Source organism: Vespa crabro, chromosome 19 (genome assembly GCF_910589235.1).
Source record: "Vespa crabro chromosome 19, iyVesCrab1.2, whole genome shotgun sequence".
Lineage (NCBI taxonomy): Eukaryota > Metazoa > Arthropoda > Insecta > Hymenoptera > Vespidae > Vespa > Vespa crabro.
In genome coordinates, this window is record NC_060973.1 from 159,730 (window position 1) to 178,313 (window position 18,584).

General features: G+C 35.3%; 3 protein-coding genes and 1 long non-coding RNA gene across 5 annotated transcripts in view; 2 read left to right on the forward strand and 2 right to left on the reverse strand.

Moving 5' to 3' along the window:
• Positions 1 to 6: 6 nt before the first annotated feature.
• On the reverse strand, positions 7 to 4,951 carry LOC124430839 (staphylococcal nuclease domain-containing protein 1). The gene is made up of 9 exons (XM_046977969.1): positions 4,639 to 4,951; positions 3,964 to 4,085; positions 3,753 to 3,895; positions 3,189 to 3,683; positions 2,628 to 3,108; positions 1,887 to 2,517; positions 1,308 to 1,757; positions 1,011 to 1,217; positions 7 to 911 (listed from the first exon to the last, which is right to left on the reverse strand). The coding sequence occupies exons 1-9, from the start codon at positions 4,702 to 4,704 to the stop codon at positions 807 to 809; spliced, it is 2,700 nt and encodes an 899-aa protein (XP_046833925.1). The 5' UTR covers positions 4,705 to 4,951; the 3' UTR covers positions 7 to 806.
• A 284-nt stretch (positions 4,952 to 5,235) lies between these two features.
• LOC124430597 lies at positions 5,236 to 5,709 on the forward strand. Of its 2 annotated transcripts, none has more exons than XR_006943808.1 (2): positions 5,236 to 5,427; positions 5,497 to 5,709. It is a non-coding gene; the product is annotated as an uncharacterized LOC124430597 (long non-coding RNA). The 2 variants fall into 2 exon arrangements; XR_006943807.1 differs by having other exon boundaries at positions 5,236 to 5,389.
• LOC124430589 (heat shock protein 83-like) lies at positions 5,467 to 8,873 on the reverse strand. Its single transcript, XM_046977406.1, has 3 exons — positions 8,427 to 8,873; positions 8,069 to 8,187; positions 5,467 to 7,971 (listed from the first exon to the last, which is right to left on the reverse strand). The coding sequence occupies exons 1-3, from the start codon at positions 8,574 to 8,576 to the stop codon at positions 6,069 to 6,071; spliced, it is 2,172 nt and encodes a 723-aa protein (XP_046833362.1). The 5' UTR covers positions 8,577 to 8,873; the 3' UTR covers positions 5,467 to 6,068.
• A 1,700-nt stretch (positions 8,874 to 10,573) lies between these two features.
• The window catches only part of LOC124430587 (circadian locomoter output cycles protein kaput-like), a 33,070-nt gene continuing 25,059 nt past the window's right edge, over positions 10,574 to 18,584 (forward strand). Inside the window, exon 1 of the mRNA XM_046977398.1 lies at positions 10,574 to 10,876. The gene's annotated coding sequence lies outside the window, so the exon portion shown is untranslated. The remainder of the gene's footprint in view (positions 10,877 to 18,584) is intronic.

Here is an 18,584-nt window from a genome sequence, read left to right on the forward strand (position 1 = left end):
AAGAAAATCACGTGACTGTGTCAATTAGAAAGACTTGAGAAACATTTAGAATTACATACTCCTAATATTTGTTTAAAATAAGTCATTTCTCAAATAAGTTCTTATTTGATTCTCTACAGTCTCGTTAATATAACACATCTGGGAATACGTATTTATCTGATACAACACTTTAAACGTTCAATCTGTTAATTGGATAAACAGATATGTTACTTAATATTCGATGAATTCTACTTTTGCAGCCAACTGTTAAGTGTAACATACATCTAAAGATCAACATCATTGTTCGTTCATATAAAGAGGATAAATTGCACACAGGTTGGCGAACCATTAAATAATATTTTATCAAAATTCATTCATGATCAGATTGAAAAAACATTTACATTGTGGCACCAAAGAGCAATGAATGTATGTGTCGATGAGAATACATATATTATGTCAGTAGAGGCAGTCTGATCCATTTATTTTCTGCATCTGTGCTTTGTCCTTTGTAACATGCTAATAATTATGGACATTAATTAAATTGTTATGTACATTTCGGGCTTTTACATACTGAAATATAATTGCATTGTCACAAATGCAATATGTAACTCTCATATCGACATTCATTCTTTTCCATCAATCTAGTCAATATATATATATATATATATATATATATATATATATATATATATATATATATATATATATATATATACACACACACATGTATATCTCATTATGCATTTATTATTATGCTTTTCAAAAATGTCTTTTTTATATCACTTTCGTTTGATCAGAAATGTTTTTCAACGTTTTCAGTAACTCGATTACGCTCCAAATTCTTTGTCTTCGTCTGCCCTTATATCGCCATATACCCAAATATTGCGACGATTATGCTTGGCATCTTCCTCCGCTTTTGTATACTCCTCGATCTATCAAAAGTGGAGCAGAAAGAAAAAAAAAGAAAATTATTCGTCAGTTTGTAGAAAACGTCATACCTCATTAAGATTATTAACAATAGGTCAACTCACTAATTTTCCAAGTCTCTTATCTTTATGTTTTTGAACCAATAACAGCCCATCCGCAATGAGTCCTTTGGCAATGTCTTCATTCGTAGATGCATCGGCAAGAGTTACAGAATGGAGATTATTGCTTACTTTGTATTCAACATTTAATAGTAATATTTTATCCATAACGTCTTCTTTAAATGCTTCCACAGCCGATTTCTTATCGTCATTCTAACATAAATTTATTCAAATTAATATTATTATTGTCATCGAAATAATCGAAATTGTTGTTATTATTTAAATGAGAAAAAAATGACTTACGTCGTTTGGCAAAGCAACGCATGCAAGTGTGTATTCATGTGCATAAGGCTTATCGGTCGCAAAACGAGCAGGTAAATCAGCGACTCGTGTTACGTTAATAGTTTCTCTGTTACCATAGTCGATATAAAATACGCTAACATTTGGTCCTGATACTTTTTCCGTTTTGACACGATACCATTGATCATCGCCTGTAAATTTGGCAACTGCCAAGTCACCCCTTGTAGGTTTGTAAGCACCAGGAAGTGGAGGATTAGCAGCCAATTCTTGTCGTAATTGTAAAAGTAGGTTTTCCAACAAACTGCCCTGCTCGACGTTTTGAGCATAGAAATGAAGATCTTCCGTAACTTCTGTAATAACTACTTCTTGATAGTCAATTTTTCTTTCTGCAACTTCCTTCTCATCTTCATTCTTTTCATTTTCAACTTGCACCTCTACGCGATTCTTCCAAATCTAGAAAGAATCGATGATTCATTAAAAATATCTAGATAATATATGACATATTAAAGAAAAGAAAGAAAGGAAGAAAGAAAGAAAGAAAGAAAGAAAAAAGAAAAAAAAAATAAAGGAAGAAATACCAACATTAAGCTTTTTCGATTTAGCTCTCTCTTCTGCAGCTTTAAGGATTTTAGTAAATTCACCTAGATCAGGAAAGGTCACAACTTCCGCTAAACCTTCTTCTACCAAAGCGACGGACATATTAATATCATTGACGGTTAAACATCCTATAAATCCGCTTCCTTTAGTTTCCGTAGTTTCAATTTTAATTTCTACATCCCTTTGGAAACAATGTTCCTTGGTGAAAGCCAAAGCTTTCTCGCCATACTCATCTGCTTTAATAATACCTCCTCCAGGTAAGGACCTCTGACATCTAGGTGCTCTAATGCCGGCTAATACAAACGTTATAAGTTGATCCTCTTTTGGCAAAAATAACTTTAAACGCGAACCGCTTGTAACAAATTCAACCACAGCTTTAATTCCTTGTGCCCTCTTCAATGACGTTAAAAATGCTTTAGCCTTAGGAGGATCGTTGGAAAGATCCACTAATCTATGAACAGGAATATCTTTCTTCGCGTGCAATCCATGTTGCGATTTTTCTGCTTTACTTTCGGCAACTTGAAGCAAATTATAATGAGAAGAACGTTGATCGTCGCTCTGTTTGTGCTTAATTACTTTAGCGAGACCCCTTGAAACTAATGCTTCCGCAATATTTCTGAGAAAAAGGAATGAACATAGGTCAATAATAAAAAAAAAAAAAAAAAAAAAAAAAAAAGAAAAGAAAAAATGTGACATTTCTATAATAAATTGTTTGAAGAAGCTTACGTTTTACCACACATGACTGTACAACATAATTTTTCTGGAAAATTATCCCTTGCTGGTTGTGTATAATCGACCACAACTTTAACGTTTTTTCTGATAAATTTCTCTCGAAGAAATTCACGCGCCTCTAACATCCACGGTATATCATAAAGAGGTCGGAAATCTTTTGACCTGACAGCATTATTAGCGTCTTCGCCAGGTTTCTTTTCTCTGGACGGTGGTCGAATGCTACTTAAAAAGACTTTTTTGTTTTCCCCATTTTGTGTCCTGATAATAAACGCATCTGCATTTACAATTTCAACAATAGTACCAGTAAATTCGATTTGCGGCCCAGACGGCTTATAATCCTTCCATAGACGTAATCGTGCCTCTTTGGCAGCTTTTTCTGCAAGATAGAGCTTTTCTGCGCCAGATTTACTGTTACTAATAGACCAATCTTGACATTTGGCAAAACCTTCGCTCAATAGGATCTCCGCGATGTTTCCTATTGAATAATTTTTTCAATCGTATATGTCATTTTAGATGGCGGTCCAGTTAAAAAGACATTATTAAATAATTACTAACCTTTTGGGTGAATAACACTTCCAACAAAATTGTTGTTATTTACAGATTCGAGTATTATCTCGACGTCTCTGTGAAGGAGGCGTGACTCTACAAAATACCTTGCCTCTTCCGCATATGGATCACCTGAGTTGGCATCGCGTCGTCCACTTGGCCAGCCAGGACAACGAATGCCAGATATCATCAATACGATATTATAAAATTCAGGTAATAAAAATGCTTTTACTGTTGATCCATTAAAGACAAATTCAATAACAGCCTTGACAGGCTTTTTGCTATATTTTTCTACCAATTTTCTAGGATCATCGACGTTCCATTTAACATCACGTACATGTGCAGAAGCTGGCGTATCAGACCATTTCCCTTTATTAGCTGCTCTCGCAGCACTCTCTAATTCGATCAATCGTGTTTGTTCGGCTGTAGGATTGCGAGTATCTTTTTTAACGATAACCAAGCCTTCGGAAACTAAAGACTCGATAACATTTTCACCATTTTTATCTGCCGAAAAGAGATTGATTGTCGATATAAGAAATTGTGTTTGTGTGTATACGCACACGTGTCACATACCTTTTCCAAGCCACACAGTGCCGTATGTTTTATTAGTATTAACTGCTTTTTCGGTAGTAAAAGTTACATCCTGGCCAATGAGCTTCTTACGTAAAAATTCTCTAGCTTCCCAGGCATATGGTTCGTCTTTACTTTCTTCAGCGCTGTAACGTCGTCGTAAGGTTGTAAAATAGGACGTTTTTTACTCCAAACATTTAACAATTATACTTACCTATCATTTGCTTTCCAGCGTTCTAATTTTGGAGCGGTTATGTTACACAAAGTAATAGTAACTTCTGGCGGGGGCCCTCCCATCGGTTGTCCACGAATAACGATAGTATCCCCGGACATTACCTGTACAAAGAAGAAGAAAAAAAAAATATATATATATATATATATATATATATATATATATATATACGCTTTTATATATAAAATCATAGTCATCGACATACTTTGTTAAATGTAAAAAAATATCATATGAGTTAAGATATTATCTTTTTTGCATAAAAGTAAGATACTTTTCATACAAGATTTAATAGAAAATGTTCCACTCGTTGAGATCATTTGTGCGTGAGAGAGAGAGAGACTTAAAAGTTATGAAATATTGCCATGTCACGTTTTACGATCGAAAATAATGAAATATTGACATATAGGTTTGAAAAAAAAATGAAGCGAAAAGTGAAAGCGTTTAATGAAATAAATTATACAACGACCATATGTTGTGCACGTTTTTCCTTTTTTTAAGGAAAAACTACTCTTTAAGAAAATGAAGGAATATTGAAAGGGCAAAGGCACGCGTTTATATATTACCAGAAATAGGAATGAATCGATGGAAATGAATCTCTCCTGCTTCATAGATCTTTTCGATATGATAAAAGGGTCATGAGGGGTATCTAACGCTTACCTGCTTAACCACACCATTTCTTGGTTTAACTTGCCCCTGAGCTGGTGTGCTCATCGTGCCGTGCATATGCAGAACGCAAGATTCTCAAGAAATGAAAAGAAAATGTCTAATCGAACGTACGGCCGTTCCGATATTGTCGCGAATAAAAATCCACTAAGATCGTAATAAATACGATTTCTAGCGTCAAATAATTAAGAGAAATTCAACAATAATTTGACATGTTGTGTAGAAGGAGAGAAAAACTCACGCTGCTTTCCACGTATCGTGGATTAGTCGGTAGTAGCGCGACCTAGACAGAAAACATCGCACGAACTCGTTTGATTTGGTGGTGATGTGGCAACACGCGACACACTTCGATGAACAGAGGTGTCGCACTCTAGCGGATCGACTCTTTATTTATACGTTCTTCGAAACCTAACGAAACTAAATTTCTTTATTTACCAATAAAGAAATATCTAAGTTCATTCGTATAAAAATTCTTTGAATTTCATTGGGAATCATTTATTCTCATATCTCTTGTTTCTTATTTTCTTTCTTAAATATTCCCAAATTATCAATGCGGAACGCCGGTGTTGTTCCAAAAAGTATATATATATATATATATATATATATATATATATATATATTTCACTGCCCTCTATGGTTATTAGAACGTATCCTAATTAACGTATTGGGAATTATTATAAACATATTAAATAGGAGAGAAATATAATACGCGTATATTATTTCACGGTAGTAAGGAATCACAACGGTAAGTAAGGAAGAAGAGAGAATTTAGAGAAAGGAAAAGTAAGTGCTATTTATTTTCAATGCAATTTGTAAAAGCAGTTTTTTAAATTTAAAGACACTTTATTTCAGATGAAATTTTTATCCTTACAACGCAGCTTTAAATATTTAATCTATATATAGTCTTATCACGGAATGACGAAAGTGAAAAATGACAAAAGAATAATGTGAAAGAGCAGAAAAATAAAAAGAACACAGATCAGAAAATTGCCTCGCTTGTATATATAACAAATATTTTTGTTCTCTTCGTTCAAACGAACCTTTTTAGGCAGAATCAAGTGGCAGGCTCAAATACGAATTGTTTCTAGAAACAATTTTTAATGTACACACTCCTCGGCTTCCAAGCGAGTATATATATATATACATATATATATATATATATATATATATATATATATATATATATATGTATATCTAATTGGCTCGACACACGCACTTAAAAAACAGAAAGATAAGCATGACACCTCACTCTCTCCTCTTTCGACTCGACGAGGCAAATAGAAAAGTAAAAGAAACGAAAGAAACGAAAGAAAAGGAAAGAAAACGAAAGAATTATCGATACAATTATTAGTCAGCAACAGTCTTCTTTCTACATCCTAAAGAGTCTTTGGATATTATGTCGTTAATACGTCAGATATAGAATATTAATCTACTTCTTCCATCCTCGAAGCTTCTTCGGCATCTCCTTCAAGGGCAGGAACTTCTGTGTCCATCTTTTCTTCCTCTACGTTCGGTGTGTCATTGTCATCGAAACCAAGACCCAATTTGATCATTCTATATATCCTCGATGCATGCACTTGTGGATCTTCAAGAGCAAAGCCTGAAGAAAGAAGGGCAGTTTCAAATAGAAGCATTACCAAGTCTTTCACCGATTTGTCATATTTATCAGCCTCTGCTTTTTGTCGAAGATTTTCCATTATAGGATGATCAGGATTGATTTCTAAATGTTTCTTCGCAGCCATGTATCCCATGGTAGATGTGTCACGAAGAGCTTGCGCTTTCATTATTCTTTCCATGTTCGCGGTCCAGCCGTATTGAGAAGTAACAATGCAGCATGGCGAATCAACGAGCCTATTTGAGACAACTACTTTTTCTACCTTCTTGTCGAGAATATCCTTCATGACTTTGCAAAGATTTTCAAATTTAGCTTTGTCCTCTTCTCTCTTCTTCTTTTCTTCTTCATCCTCTGGAAGTTCCAAGCCTTCCTTAGTGACAGAGACCAATTGTTTCCCATCAAATTCTTTCAACTGTTGTACAACGTATTCATCAATGGGCTCGGTCATGTAGACTACTTCAAAGCCACGCTTCTTAACGCGTTCAACGAAAGAACTATTGGCTACTTGTTCCTTGCTCTCTCCTGTGATATAATAAATATGTTTTTGACTTTCCTTCATACGGCCGACATAATCTTTCAGCGAGCACATTTCGTCGCCGGAAGCAGACGTGTTGTATCGCAGTAATTCCGAAAGTTTCTTCCTGTTTTGACTATCCTCGTGAATGCCCAATTTCAAATTTTTACTAAACTGTTCGTAACATTTCTTATAATTTTCCTTATCCTCGGATAATTCTTCAAAAAGCTCCAAACACTTCTTTACAAGATTCTTCCTGATAACCTTAAGTATCTTGTTCTGCTGTAACATCTCACGCGAGATATTCAACGGAAGATCCTCACTGTCCACGACGCCTTTGATGAAGTTCAGGTATTCTGGAATAAGATCTTCGCAATTGTCCATAATGAAGACTCTCCTTACGTACAATTTAATATTGTTCTTTCGTTTTTTGTTTTCAAAAAGATCAAACGGTGCCCTTCGCGGTATGAATAGGAGGGCTCTGAATTCAAGTTGACCCTCAACCGAGAAATGTTTCACAGCCAAATGATCTTCCCAATCATTCGTCAAGCTCTTATAAAATTCACCGTATTCCTCTTGGGTTATATCATCCGGGTTTCTTGTCCATATTGGTTTGGTCTTATTAAGTTCTTCATCCTCCGTATATTTTTCCTTAATCGTCTTCTTCTTCTTTTTCTTTTCACCTTTAGTTTTGTCCTCATCTTCATCCTCTCCGACATCTTCAATCTTTGGTTTGTCATCCTCATTTTCAGTTTCTTTTGACGAGGGTTCATCTTCTTCGTCGTCGCTCAATTCTTTATCCCTTTCTTTTTCAACGACTAATTTTATTGGATAACCAATGAATTGCGAGTGTTTCTTAACGATCTCTCTAATCTTTACCTCTTCCAAGTATTCGGTCTGATCCTCTTTGATGTGCAAGATCACTTTACTGCCACGTCCAATGGGTTCTCCATTGTCAGGTCGAACTATGAAGGAACCACCGGCAGAAGATTCCCATAGATATTGTTCGTCGTCATTGTGTTTTGAGATTACAGTTACTTTATCTGCAACTAGGTATGCAGAATAAAAGCCAACACCAAATTGACCAATCATAGAAATGTCAGCTCCGGCCTGCAGAGCTTCCATGAAGGCCTTAGTACCAGATTTTGCTATGGTACCCAGGTTATTGACAAGATCAGCTTTGGTCATACCACAGCCACTGCAAAATGAAAAGGGGGAAAAATGTCAGATGAATGATATCTTGGAGATTCAAATATTGCACATATATCGTTAGATTTTCTCCGTGAAATACTTACGAGTCGAGAATAGTAAGCGTACGGTCATTCTTGTTAGGAACGATCTTGATGAATAATTCTTTGCACGTGTCGAGTTTTGACGGTTCCGTAAGAGATTCATATCGAATTTTGTCTAAAGCCTGTGAGACAAAAACGTAAACTTTCCTTACGATGATGAACGACAAATAGTATTTTTTTCTTGCGTATAAGAGGAGAGAATAATAAATATGCTTTATTTTTAGAATCTTTTTTTTCCTACTCTCGTTCTATGTCATATAGGCAATGGGTAGGCAAGAGGTAAAGGAAAGAAGAAGGAAGGGCGAAAGGTGAGCGAGCGAGCGAGCGAGCGAGCAAGAAGAAAAGGAAGAAGGGTACTCACGTCGGATGCGTTGGAAATCAATTCTCGAATAAAGATCTCTTTGTTCGAATAAAAAGTGTTGATGATCAAGCTCATCAACTGAGCAATTTCAGCTTGGAAAACGAACGTTTCGACTTCGCCGGCATCCACCATTGCAACGTCGGCCGGCATCTTGCTCTCAAATCAAATTTTGTTAAATCACAAAAAATGTCAAAAATATTATCGTTCACTTGATCACTTAATCGCAGCTTTTTTCCTTTTCTTTTCTCTTTTTCTCTTTTTCTTTTCTTTTCTTTTCTTTTTTCTTCCTTTACTTTTTTCCTTTTTTTCTTTTCCTTTGGACAGCCAAAGAAGATTCTTTTCTACGTCCTCTTTGTAGTAACTATTCTGATTATAGAAGACACGAACAGTCTCAAGCGCTGTCCGTTCAGAAAATCCTAAGAAAGGGGGGGATCGCGTCGCTTTTATCGAGTGATGAAGATTCTAGAAGAAGACGCACGGCGGAAGTATCGACGAATTCGCGAACGTTCTTGAACGAATTTGAGTCTACCAAATGAGTTTACCTTAGTTATCGTGAGGATGGATCGCCTTGAAAGTTATCGTAAAAATCATCCTATGAATTATCGTTAACGTCAGACTTATTTATTGTTCCTTCTTTTGTTAATGAAAATCGACAAGTTTTAATCGTCGTTGAATCGATAAACATAGTGACCGGAAAACGGACCATACAGACGCGTATCTAGAAGCATCGCGAATAACTCCTTCGTTACGATTATATTCCAAATTGAGGAAAGAAATAAGAAAAATTTATTATCAAATTATCGCAACTCGAGCATTAACGCGTCATTTCAATTTAATTAAATTTATGTTGCGATGACATTCCGATAATATCAACTTTAATGTCAACTCTATATCAACTGTCATCTCCTAATAATTTTACCAAATAATTTCCTTTTGTTTCGTTAATTTTTCAAATTATTTTCAAAAGAAAAGATTTTTCTATGAAAACCAGTCATCCTTTATTTCGTTTCATTGGACTCGATAAAAAATAATTAGAATAGAAATAGGAATAGATACATTTCTTATGCGGTAACGTCGATATAAATAAAATCTCTTAAATGGAAGAGAAATATGAGACACAATAGTATCGCGTTTCTCTTTGATTATTATTAAATCGTTTATTTCGCATACTAACGATTACAATAGAAGGCTTTGGACATGTTAAACAATAGGAGAGAGAGGATCTTTAATCAGAGCTTCTTATTAACTATACGCAAACATTTCGATTTTCGTGACAAAAATGATTTATTAGTAAATAAATTTTCAATTTTTCAATATAAAATTTAAGCGCATGACCTCAACAAACAGGCATAGTTTAATGCACTCTACTCTTGTACTAGCAAATCATGCGAATCCTGGTAGCTTACACAATCTTTGTAACTAGCTAAGATAAAAATAATTTTATTGAATCGCCTTTTATTTATACACGATCGCTCAATCACGATATTTTATTTTTTCAATATTTTACAATATGTCGCAAAATGTAGTATCATCCGCAAAAGAATATTTTAATAGAGGAAACAAAATATGTAATTAAGAATATGAAATTCGGTAGAATTTTTTAAACAGGTTAGAATGAAAATTGTCAAAGAATTGTCACGTATTATTTATGTACCTATCTATTTAGTGCTTTTAAAAGGATAGAGAAAAAGGAGAAATAAGAATTGTACATGAGAAATAAATATATTCGATTAACCTCAACATATTTTTCGTATAAACATTGAACGTAGCTAGGAAACATTCGATAAGATCAGACCATTAAAACGTATGTCGATCAACACAGACCTTTTCACATATTGTTATTATATAAGAAATATGTATTTTTGACTTTAACAACACGATATTGTTTGCATTTAATCGAAATAACATTACTTTTAATATACACTGATATTGATTCGATATAAAATGGCTTAGCTAATATAATCTTGAATCGCGTGGTAAATCAGATTTGACAAAAGCTATTTCCCGCCGGTGTTAAAAGCGGGAAATGATATTATATTTTTCGTTAATACAGTCGATAGTTACCAGATAGCGTTATTATCTCGAAAGATTCTCGAAATTGGTCGATGGCATTCGGCTGATATCGGTCATATTCGGTCAAATTCGTCGAGAGTAAGAGAATGGACGAAAAGAAACATGGCGGCAGTATGTCGCTACTGCGTTGAGCGCCAGTGTGATTTCGTGTTAGATTGGTGTTGACTACGGTCTCACGACAGTGCCGTCCGTACTTACGGGTATCGGCGATTGGATTTGGTGATGATGAACGTGTGCGACGTCATGCGTTAATATGTGTAGTGTATCGTGACGAAAGTAGCCGCCGTTCGCGGCCGAAAACAACAAGAACGGAATTTTCGAACTCGGTGGATTGCGTTGGAAAAAGCATTATATTTTACAGTCCTCGTGTTAAGCTGGTGAGTATTTACAAGTGCATTATCACTATTATCTTTATATTTGTATTTCTAAATATTCTTTTCCTCCCCTTATTTTGCGTCTTACTAAAGAAAAAATGTCGTGTCTTATTGGACGATCGATGATCGTTAGGTTATTTTACGTCGTCGTCGTCGTCGTCGTCGTCGTCGTCGTCGTCGTCGTCGTCGTCGTCGTCGTCGCCGTCGCCGTCGTCGCCGTCGCCGTCGCCCTCGCCGTCGCCGTCGCCGTCGTTTTAATCTATATACATCGTCGATCTCGTGGCCACTAGTTTTCGGGTGTGTTCCCTGTTGTCATAATACGGGGCATTGACTCCCAACGTTATTGCCCTCGTGCCACTTTCCTCCCCTCGTTGTTATTGTCTCAAGGTGAAGTAATAGTGTTTGCGGAGTTCATTGACGTCTTTCGTGTTCTTTTTCCGAACGTAATACTTGGACACTATTGTTGCGTCTGCTGGCATTTCGAAGAGATGCGCGGGGGATTTAAATCACCGAAAAGCAAGTCATTGGCAAACTATTGACCCAAATCCTGGCTCGGTGTGTATACACACATACATGCGCGCGCGCGCACATAAAAACACACACACACACACACATCGCGGTAATGATAAAGATAGGGAAAGTCATGAATTTACACTGGAAAGGAATTGATGATCAATAATTATTAGAAAATACGAATATCGTGAGAAAGATCATGGATTCGTTTCTTTATGTCTTGCATATGGTAAACTTGAATGGTGGTGCCTTCAAAAAGAGACCGAGAGAACAGTAGTCATTAGTTGAATTAAAAATAAGTAAATTAATTTTCTAAGTGAATCTTGTCAAATCATTTTGTCACTTATCAGAGGTAATCAGGGTTGTATTTTTCTTAGAAAGAAAAAAAGAAAAATGTCTTGCGAACGGAATGATCTACATATGACGATGATAGACTTTGTATTCGTCAACATCGTGTTGAAATATTTCGAGAAGGTCGTGTGACGGACACTAAGAGAAAAAGAAATAGATAAAGATGAAGAAGAAAAAAAGAGAGAAAAAAAAAAGGAAGAACGTACATCCGTGGTCGAAAGAGTTAGAGAATCAACGGGGAGGATGGCGTTTCGTATACGCCATACACATACGAAAATACCAAGGAGAGAAAGAAGAAGGGACGTACAAACGTGAGAACGTTCTCTCTGAGTTCGGTCGACGATATATAGGTCAGGCGCTCCTTAACGTCGAGGTCATTAACCCAGGACTCTCGGTATCGTCGATAAAATAGACCCCGTTCTTTCTCTCGTCGATAGAGGTCACCATGTGAGACATATTTGGAGTCTCTCTCTCTCTCTCTCTCTCTGTCTATCTGACTGTCTCACTTTTTCTCCCTCTCGTTGCTTTTTCCAAAGCTTTAAAAATATCTCTCTTTTATCGGAGCAAGATGGACATTGTTTATTTTTGGAATATGTCTTTCTCGATTCAATAGTGCATACTCATTGCAGCGTGTGTTATGTTAAAATGATGTTGTTACTACTGTCGATAACGAATGAATTTGTAAAAGGTACGCTCTCTTCCTCTCACAATTGTAACGCATATATAAAATGTCTCCTAATGTATAATCCACGCTTTTTAAAAATATTAAAACGCGTTGACCTTGTACTCGAGAAACTATATTCATCGTTATCGCTACTAAGGATTAAATAATACAGCCGATCGAAGTTCTCCGTAAGATTAGATTCGTGACTCTCTACAATATTGCATGGAGCAGTGATCCGTACTTTTTCTCTCTTTTTGTTTTCCTTACTTTTTTTTTTCTTTTCATCTTTCAATAACCTTAGATATCGGTAAAACGTTACGTATGATCTTAAAAAGAAGCGACCTTAAAAAGTTATATAAATTGCATTGCGCTTTCTAATTTTGTTATTTTCTTCGACGTGGAGAAAAAAGACATAATCGTTGCGTTAAAAAGGTGATCGGACATCACATTTTACGTAGATACCGAGAAGAAATAAAGAAAGAAGAAGAAGAAAAAAAAAGGAAAAAAAAAAAAAAAAAAAAAGAAAGAAAAAAGTAAGCACGAGTTGCTCTCGTCTGGATAATAAATATACTAATCGTCATTGAATTTCGAGACTTTGAAACGCGATCAAAGGTCGAACGCGGACCTTGCGTGTTCATTCTTTTTCTTCTCTTTAACCTGTTTATTTCGATAAACAGATAAACCTCTCCGTTATTTCTAGGGTTTACAATTGAGAACGAATATTAATAGAATGCTTCGTCAATTTTCTTTTTGCCATAATCATTTTTAAAGCCTTTGCTCGTTCACTCGCTCGTTCATTCGTTTAGAAATTTGTGATTTACCGTGATTGGTACGCTAGTTCCCGTTTTTACCGACTTAAAAATATCTCGGACAAAAATTCATTATATGGATAATTAATACGACTTATGCGCTTGCAATTGAAGTTACTCGCAATATCTCGGAAAGATTTCGAGAAGAGGAGATTTGACGAGAGATTATTTAAGAAATACGACACATCCAAGTTAAGTTGCGAGACGCAAAGTTAAAAACTCCGAAAGCACGGTCAAAAGTTTTTTTCTTTTCTCTCTCTCTTTTCTTTTTTTTGTCTTTTCTTTTTTTTTTCTTTTTGTATTTTCTTCTCTCTCTTTTTTTTTTCTTTTTTTCTAATTCTCCCTCCGCTTTCCTTTCTTGGATTTGCAAATGCGCACCTGCGACAGGTGGAGCGAGTCGGTCGAGGAGAACTTTTGGTTCTCACTGAGAGGCGAGGTAAAGGGGTAGCTCACGGTCCTCGCGTAAGATTAGTCTCCGTTTGAGCTCTTTTAACTTTGCATAAAGGGATGCGATTTGTATGCGATCGTAGAGAAAAGATTTTGATCTGCCGATTTTATAAGGGAATTCATTCTTATCTTATCGAGAATGCCAGAGAAAAGTGTTCATTTATCGAGGAAGAGTTAACTACGCAGTTGACGAGCGATATTACGTTCGAGTGGTTCTTCAGCGTTTCTCTTTCTACGGATTTTTCTTTTCTTCTCTCTCTCTCTCTCTCTCTCTCTCTCTCTCTCTCTCTCTCTCTCTCTCTCTTACTTTTTTTCTTTCTTTTATATTATCTTTTCATTGTTTTCGTAACGTCTTCGTAACAGCTGTTAACATCAGAACTATATGAGCATGAATTAAATTTGTAAATTGCACACACATAATTTTATCAGAAATGGAAAAACAGCGGTGCTTGATCCTTGATTTATTTTCGACGAGCAATTGCATATGATTTTTTTTTCTATATCATCGTGCGAAGATATCTTTGCTATTTATCGTGTTTTTGTTATTCGCGGTTGCACATAGAAAGATATTGACAATACATCGTCACTAAGAATGCAATTGTAATTGGACATTGAAAAAATTCAATTTTTCCACTTATCGTATCGAATCGTATGGAATAATATCGTGGAAAGTTAACGAATGCATTTCATAAATATATAAATAATGAATGACTTTGCAGATTTTTTTCTTGTCATCTATCCGCAAATATAAAACTTGATTAGGAAAAAAAAAAAAAAAAATAGGATTCGAGCGACTTAATTGGAAGGTGAAAATATTTAGATTTTAAGAGAATATCATTTTCGATTGGCATTTATACTAATATATTATAGTAATAATCGTAGTCGTACGTCTGATTTTTGTAGAACTTGGACTAAATCATGACTCATGCAGATGCAAATCAAATGTTACGTTTTTTTTCTTTTTTCCTTCTATTCGTGTCTTACAATTGTGTCTCTTAAGTGCGCATTTCTTTTTTTTTTTTTTTTTTTTTTTTTTTTTTTTTTTTTTTATAATATTTTAAATGTCAAAAACGTTTCGATAAAAAACAAATAAGTAAGGATAATTTCCTTCCGATAAGGAAAGAATAAAAAAGGATCTCTTATGATCCATGGGTGGCATCGAACTCTCTAAGATTTGCCGGTCGGAACTCGTATAAAGGACGATTAATCTAATGGTTGCTCATCGAGGCCAAAGAGATTCTTTCATTCTTCGAGATGAAGTAGAGCTATATCGCCTTCGGTATACTGTTTCACGAAAAAGCCACGTGTACCTACGTCCTGCCTCGCCAGCAGACTAATCTTCTTAGTATTTTCATACTATTTTGCGTGATAAACGTATATCTGTATCTTCTTTCTTCCCTTTTCTCCCTTTTTTCTCTTTTTCTTTCTTTTTTTTTTTTACTCTAGTTATTATTAACTAGTTAAACAAGCGGAGTAATTGTAAATGAAATGAAATGAAAATGTTCTGTTCTTTAGTAAATACTAATACTGTACGGTTTTATGCAAATGAATGATTTCTTTTCGTTATCATTTGAGACAAATAAACCGGACTCTCGTTTGGACGGTTTTTCCTATCTTTCTTTTCTTTTATTTTCTTTTTTTTTTGTGAATCGACAAAAAGTATTCAGGCGCGTGTACGCACACGCGAGAGTAAAAGGATGAGAGACCATTCGATACGCGATGCTTAACGCGGATGACGGGTGGTCGCGCGTGGATTCTCACCACCTTTTTTCGATTTCTACGACTTATTCTTCCAACGTCAGACGCAACCCAGACGAAAATAGGAGATGTCAAAGAATAAATCATATTTAATGTCAAAATCATATTTATTGTAGGTATTTATAGACAAAAGATTTGCCTTTTTTTCTTTCAAGGATTATGATTGCATGATATATAAATGTGTACATACATACACCACACACACACACATACAGAGAGAGAGAGAGAGAGAGAGAGAGAGAGAGAGAGAAGGGATCCATTTATAGTTGTCCGAGCAAATGTCTCGCGACTGATTGAAATTACAACAAAGTTTAACAAGAAAAATTTGTACGATTTTGATTTAGCTACAAAGTACATTGTTTACAATTCAAGCAGTCGTGTATTTTAACGAATTGAGAATTGAAAGTTAGTCATCCTTTTTCAACGTAAAAAAAGAACTGAAATATGTAGCATGGCAATTGTTTTTTACAAATTGTTGTATGAAAACCAATTACTTTGGTTATTTTAACTCATATATCACGCTGACGGTGACAATACATATTTGTTATAAAATTTTGTGTCACTTTTGACGTTACAGAAACTATCAATTGCTGCTGTGACATATTTTTCTGCCGATTATTTTTATTTGCTAATTTAGTATCTTTTTATTAACATAGACAACAAATAATTATTTTTTTTGCTTCATACGCTAAACGCGCTGACAACATGCCGATAACATTGAAAAAAAATATCGAGTTCAAAATGTGTGTATGTGTGTGTGTGTGTATGCATATGTATAAATATTTAACCCTTATAATATCTTATAAATATCTTGGATGTCACAATACAATAATAGTTTGAAAAACATACGATTTTGAGGTACCTATTAAAGTTAACATATTTTTCTTAAAAATGAAGATATTTTCACGTTCGGTTTTTCTTCTTCCTTTTTTTTCTTCTTTTTTTTCCTTTTTTTTTATGAAATGTATGTACTGCTATGTGAAAGAAAGAAAAAAATTATTTTCCATAAGTGAAATAAAATGTCATTATATATCTTCAAATTATGTTAAAAATGAAAAGCCGATATATCGGCTCTGAGGCACTAAAAGGATTAAATAAACATTCGTAAGATCGATAGCTAGGGAAAAATTCGTATAGACTTTGTTTAAATCGACGCCAGTTTTACGCTCGAGTTATAATTCTTAACTCCTGTTAAGGTAACGAAGGAGGAAAAGTTGGAGAGAGAGAGAGAGAATTAGTGGAACCCGTTAAACAAAGCGTGTCTCTAAAGTCTAGACAACCCTACGAGACAGAGACAGTACGAGCAGAGTTTGTGCTCGATGAACGGGAAACGAAGAAGCATACACCGTACGTCGTCTCTTCGGGGTTCTTTGTTTCTTCCAGTCGCGTTCGATACATGGACTGCCTCGAAGCTGCATATTTTTCAACCTTGCATCAGGATAGAAAACATTCCTTTCTCTATTTCTTCCTTCCTCAGTTCCGCGATATAACATGCCAACGGCGTATCCGAATTCCGCATTATTTTCATGGGTTTAGAAAAAATAAGAGAAAAAAGAAAAAGAAAAATAAAAGAATGAGAAAAGAAGGGTTGGAAGAAGGATAAAAAGAAGAAAAAGAAACGTAGTCTTTTCATACGTCTTTTCAATTCGAGAACTATCCTTTTGTACCTTCTTTCGACTTTTCTCATCCTTTGTTCCGTTAGATGTCTAGCGATAGTTGTTCCTGGATGAATGCGTACGAATGGAAATTTTATAATGTCTACGTACGCGTACGAATTACTTAAATTGATATACTCTCTTTCTCTCCCTCTCTCTCCCTCTCTCTCTTTCTCTTTCGAAGAATTGGACCGAGTTCTATCACTAGCAATGACGTCGTCTTCTTTATGCTTGGAAACGCGAGATTTTTTCTTTGAGAGAGAAAAAAAAAGATCAGAAAAAGAATAGTTAGTGGAATCAAAATGGGTCGCGTCGTAATCCAAGTAGCAATTTGATAGACCAACGGCCAGTTGGTTGTTAGCGGATAGCTTGCTCTTGGAAACGAGTGCATCGCGCATCTTATCGACTTTGTCACATATAATGCGTATGCAGCGGAATCTGACTGATAATAAAACGATGTCGATGACCCTACTATTCATATCGTCATGGTATCTACCTGATACGCCACTTTCTACATCCAGATATACCTCTATAGATACATGCATTTGTTTTTAATCGTACGTCCTCAGTACGTTCGTTCATTCGTGCGTTCATGCTTGTGTGCGTATTTGTGTACTTGCGTGCAAATGGGTTATAGTCCTTTAAAAGGCCCAAGAAATTCCATTGTTCCAAAATCGTTCGTTGAATTTGGTCAAGCGAATTTCTCTTCCCTCCTCCCCAATCCTCAATAAAATAAATCCTAACAACGGGAACGGATCGTTTTCTTATTACGAAAATCGGTGAATGGACAATATTTTTTGCGATCCTATGCAAGAAAAGCGTGCAAACGTAGGTGAGTAAATCTCGTCGGAGTTTCGGATGGCAATTTGTCAAGCAATCGTTGCAAAGCGATCTCCGGTTGCCAGAGCCTAACAATTCAAGCTGCACAAAACAATTCTATTGATCATCCTACGAATCGCCGTTTTCACTTCCTTTGTTTTTGTTTTTGTTTTTTTACTCATAAAGCCATAAAAATCATTATTATTTACTATTTTTTTTTTTTTTTCCATTGTTTAAAAATATTCATTTTTCACATTTATCCAGAATCCGTTCGCTCAATATAATCGAGATAACATTATTTCTTGATACCGCGACTTATAATTCTAAAGAAAATAGTAAATGACTGTAATGATAATGTGGAAAGAATGTAAATATTTTAGATTTCAACGATTTCGTAAAAGGCTCACTTAACGATTTGATGTTTTAACGAGCGAAGAACATTGTTAGCGATTTCTATTTTTGTATCATCAAATTTATAATTCGACCTGTGTACATGTGAGCCCGCACGTGTGTATTCGAAGTTATCAACTTCATTTTCCTACGCACATACATAGACACGCATACGTATCTATCAACAAAGACCAGATTATCCTAGTCGGAGAGAATGAGAGAGAGAGAGAGAGAGAGAGAGAGAGAGAGAGAGAGAGAGAGAGAGAGAGAAAGGGGAGATATTTATAAACAAACATCAGCCGACA

Bases quoted from the DNA above. Each gene is read 5' to 3' on its own strand.
- LOC124430589 (XM_046977406.1), bottom strand. From the start codon at position 8,576: ATGCCGGCCGACGTTGCAATGGTGGATGCCGGCGAAGTCGAAACGTTC. The intron at 8,188-8,426 runs GTGAGTACCCTT...TTTGTCTCACAG, and splicing joins TGATTTCCAACGCATCCGAC to GCTTTAGACAAAATTCGATA. The intron at 7,972-8,068 runs GTAAGTATTTCA...TTCATTTTGCAG, and splicing joins ACGCTTACTATTCTCGACTC to TGGCTGTGGTATGACCAAAG.
- LOC124430839 (XM_046977969.1), bottom strand. From the start codon at position 4,704: ATGCACGGCACGATGAGCACACCAGCTCAGGGGCAAGTTAAACCAAGA. The intron at 3,896-3,963 runs GTAAGTATAATT...ACGACGTTACAG, and splicing joins CGCTGGAAAGCAAATGATAG to CGCTGAAGAAAGTAAAGACG. The intron at 2,518-2,627 runs GTAAGCTTCTTC...CCTTTTTCTCAG, and splicing joins ACAGTCATGTGTGGTAAAAC to AAATATTGCGGAAGCATTAG.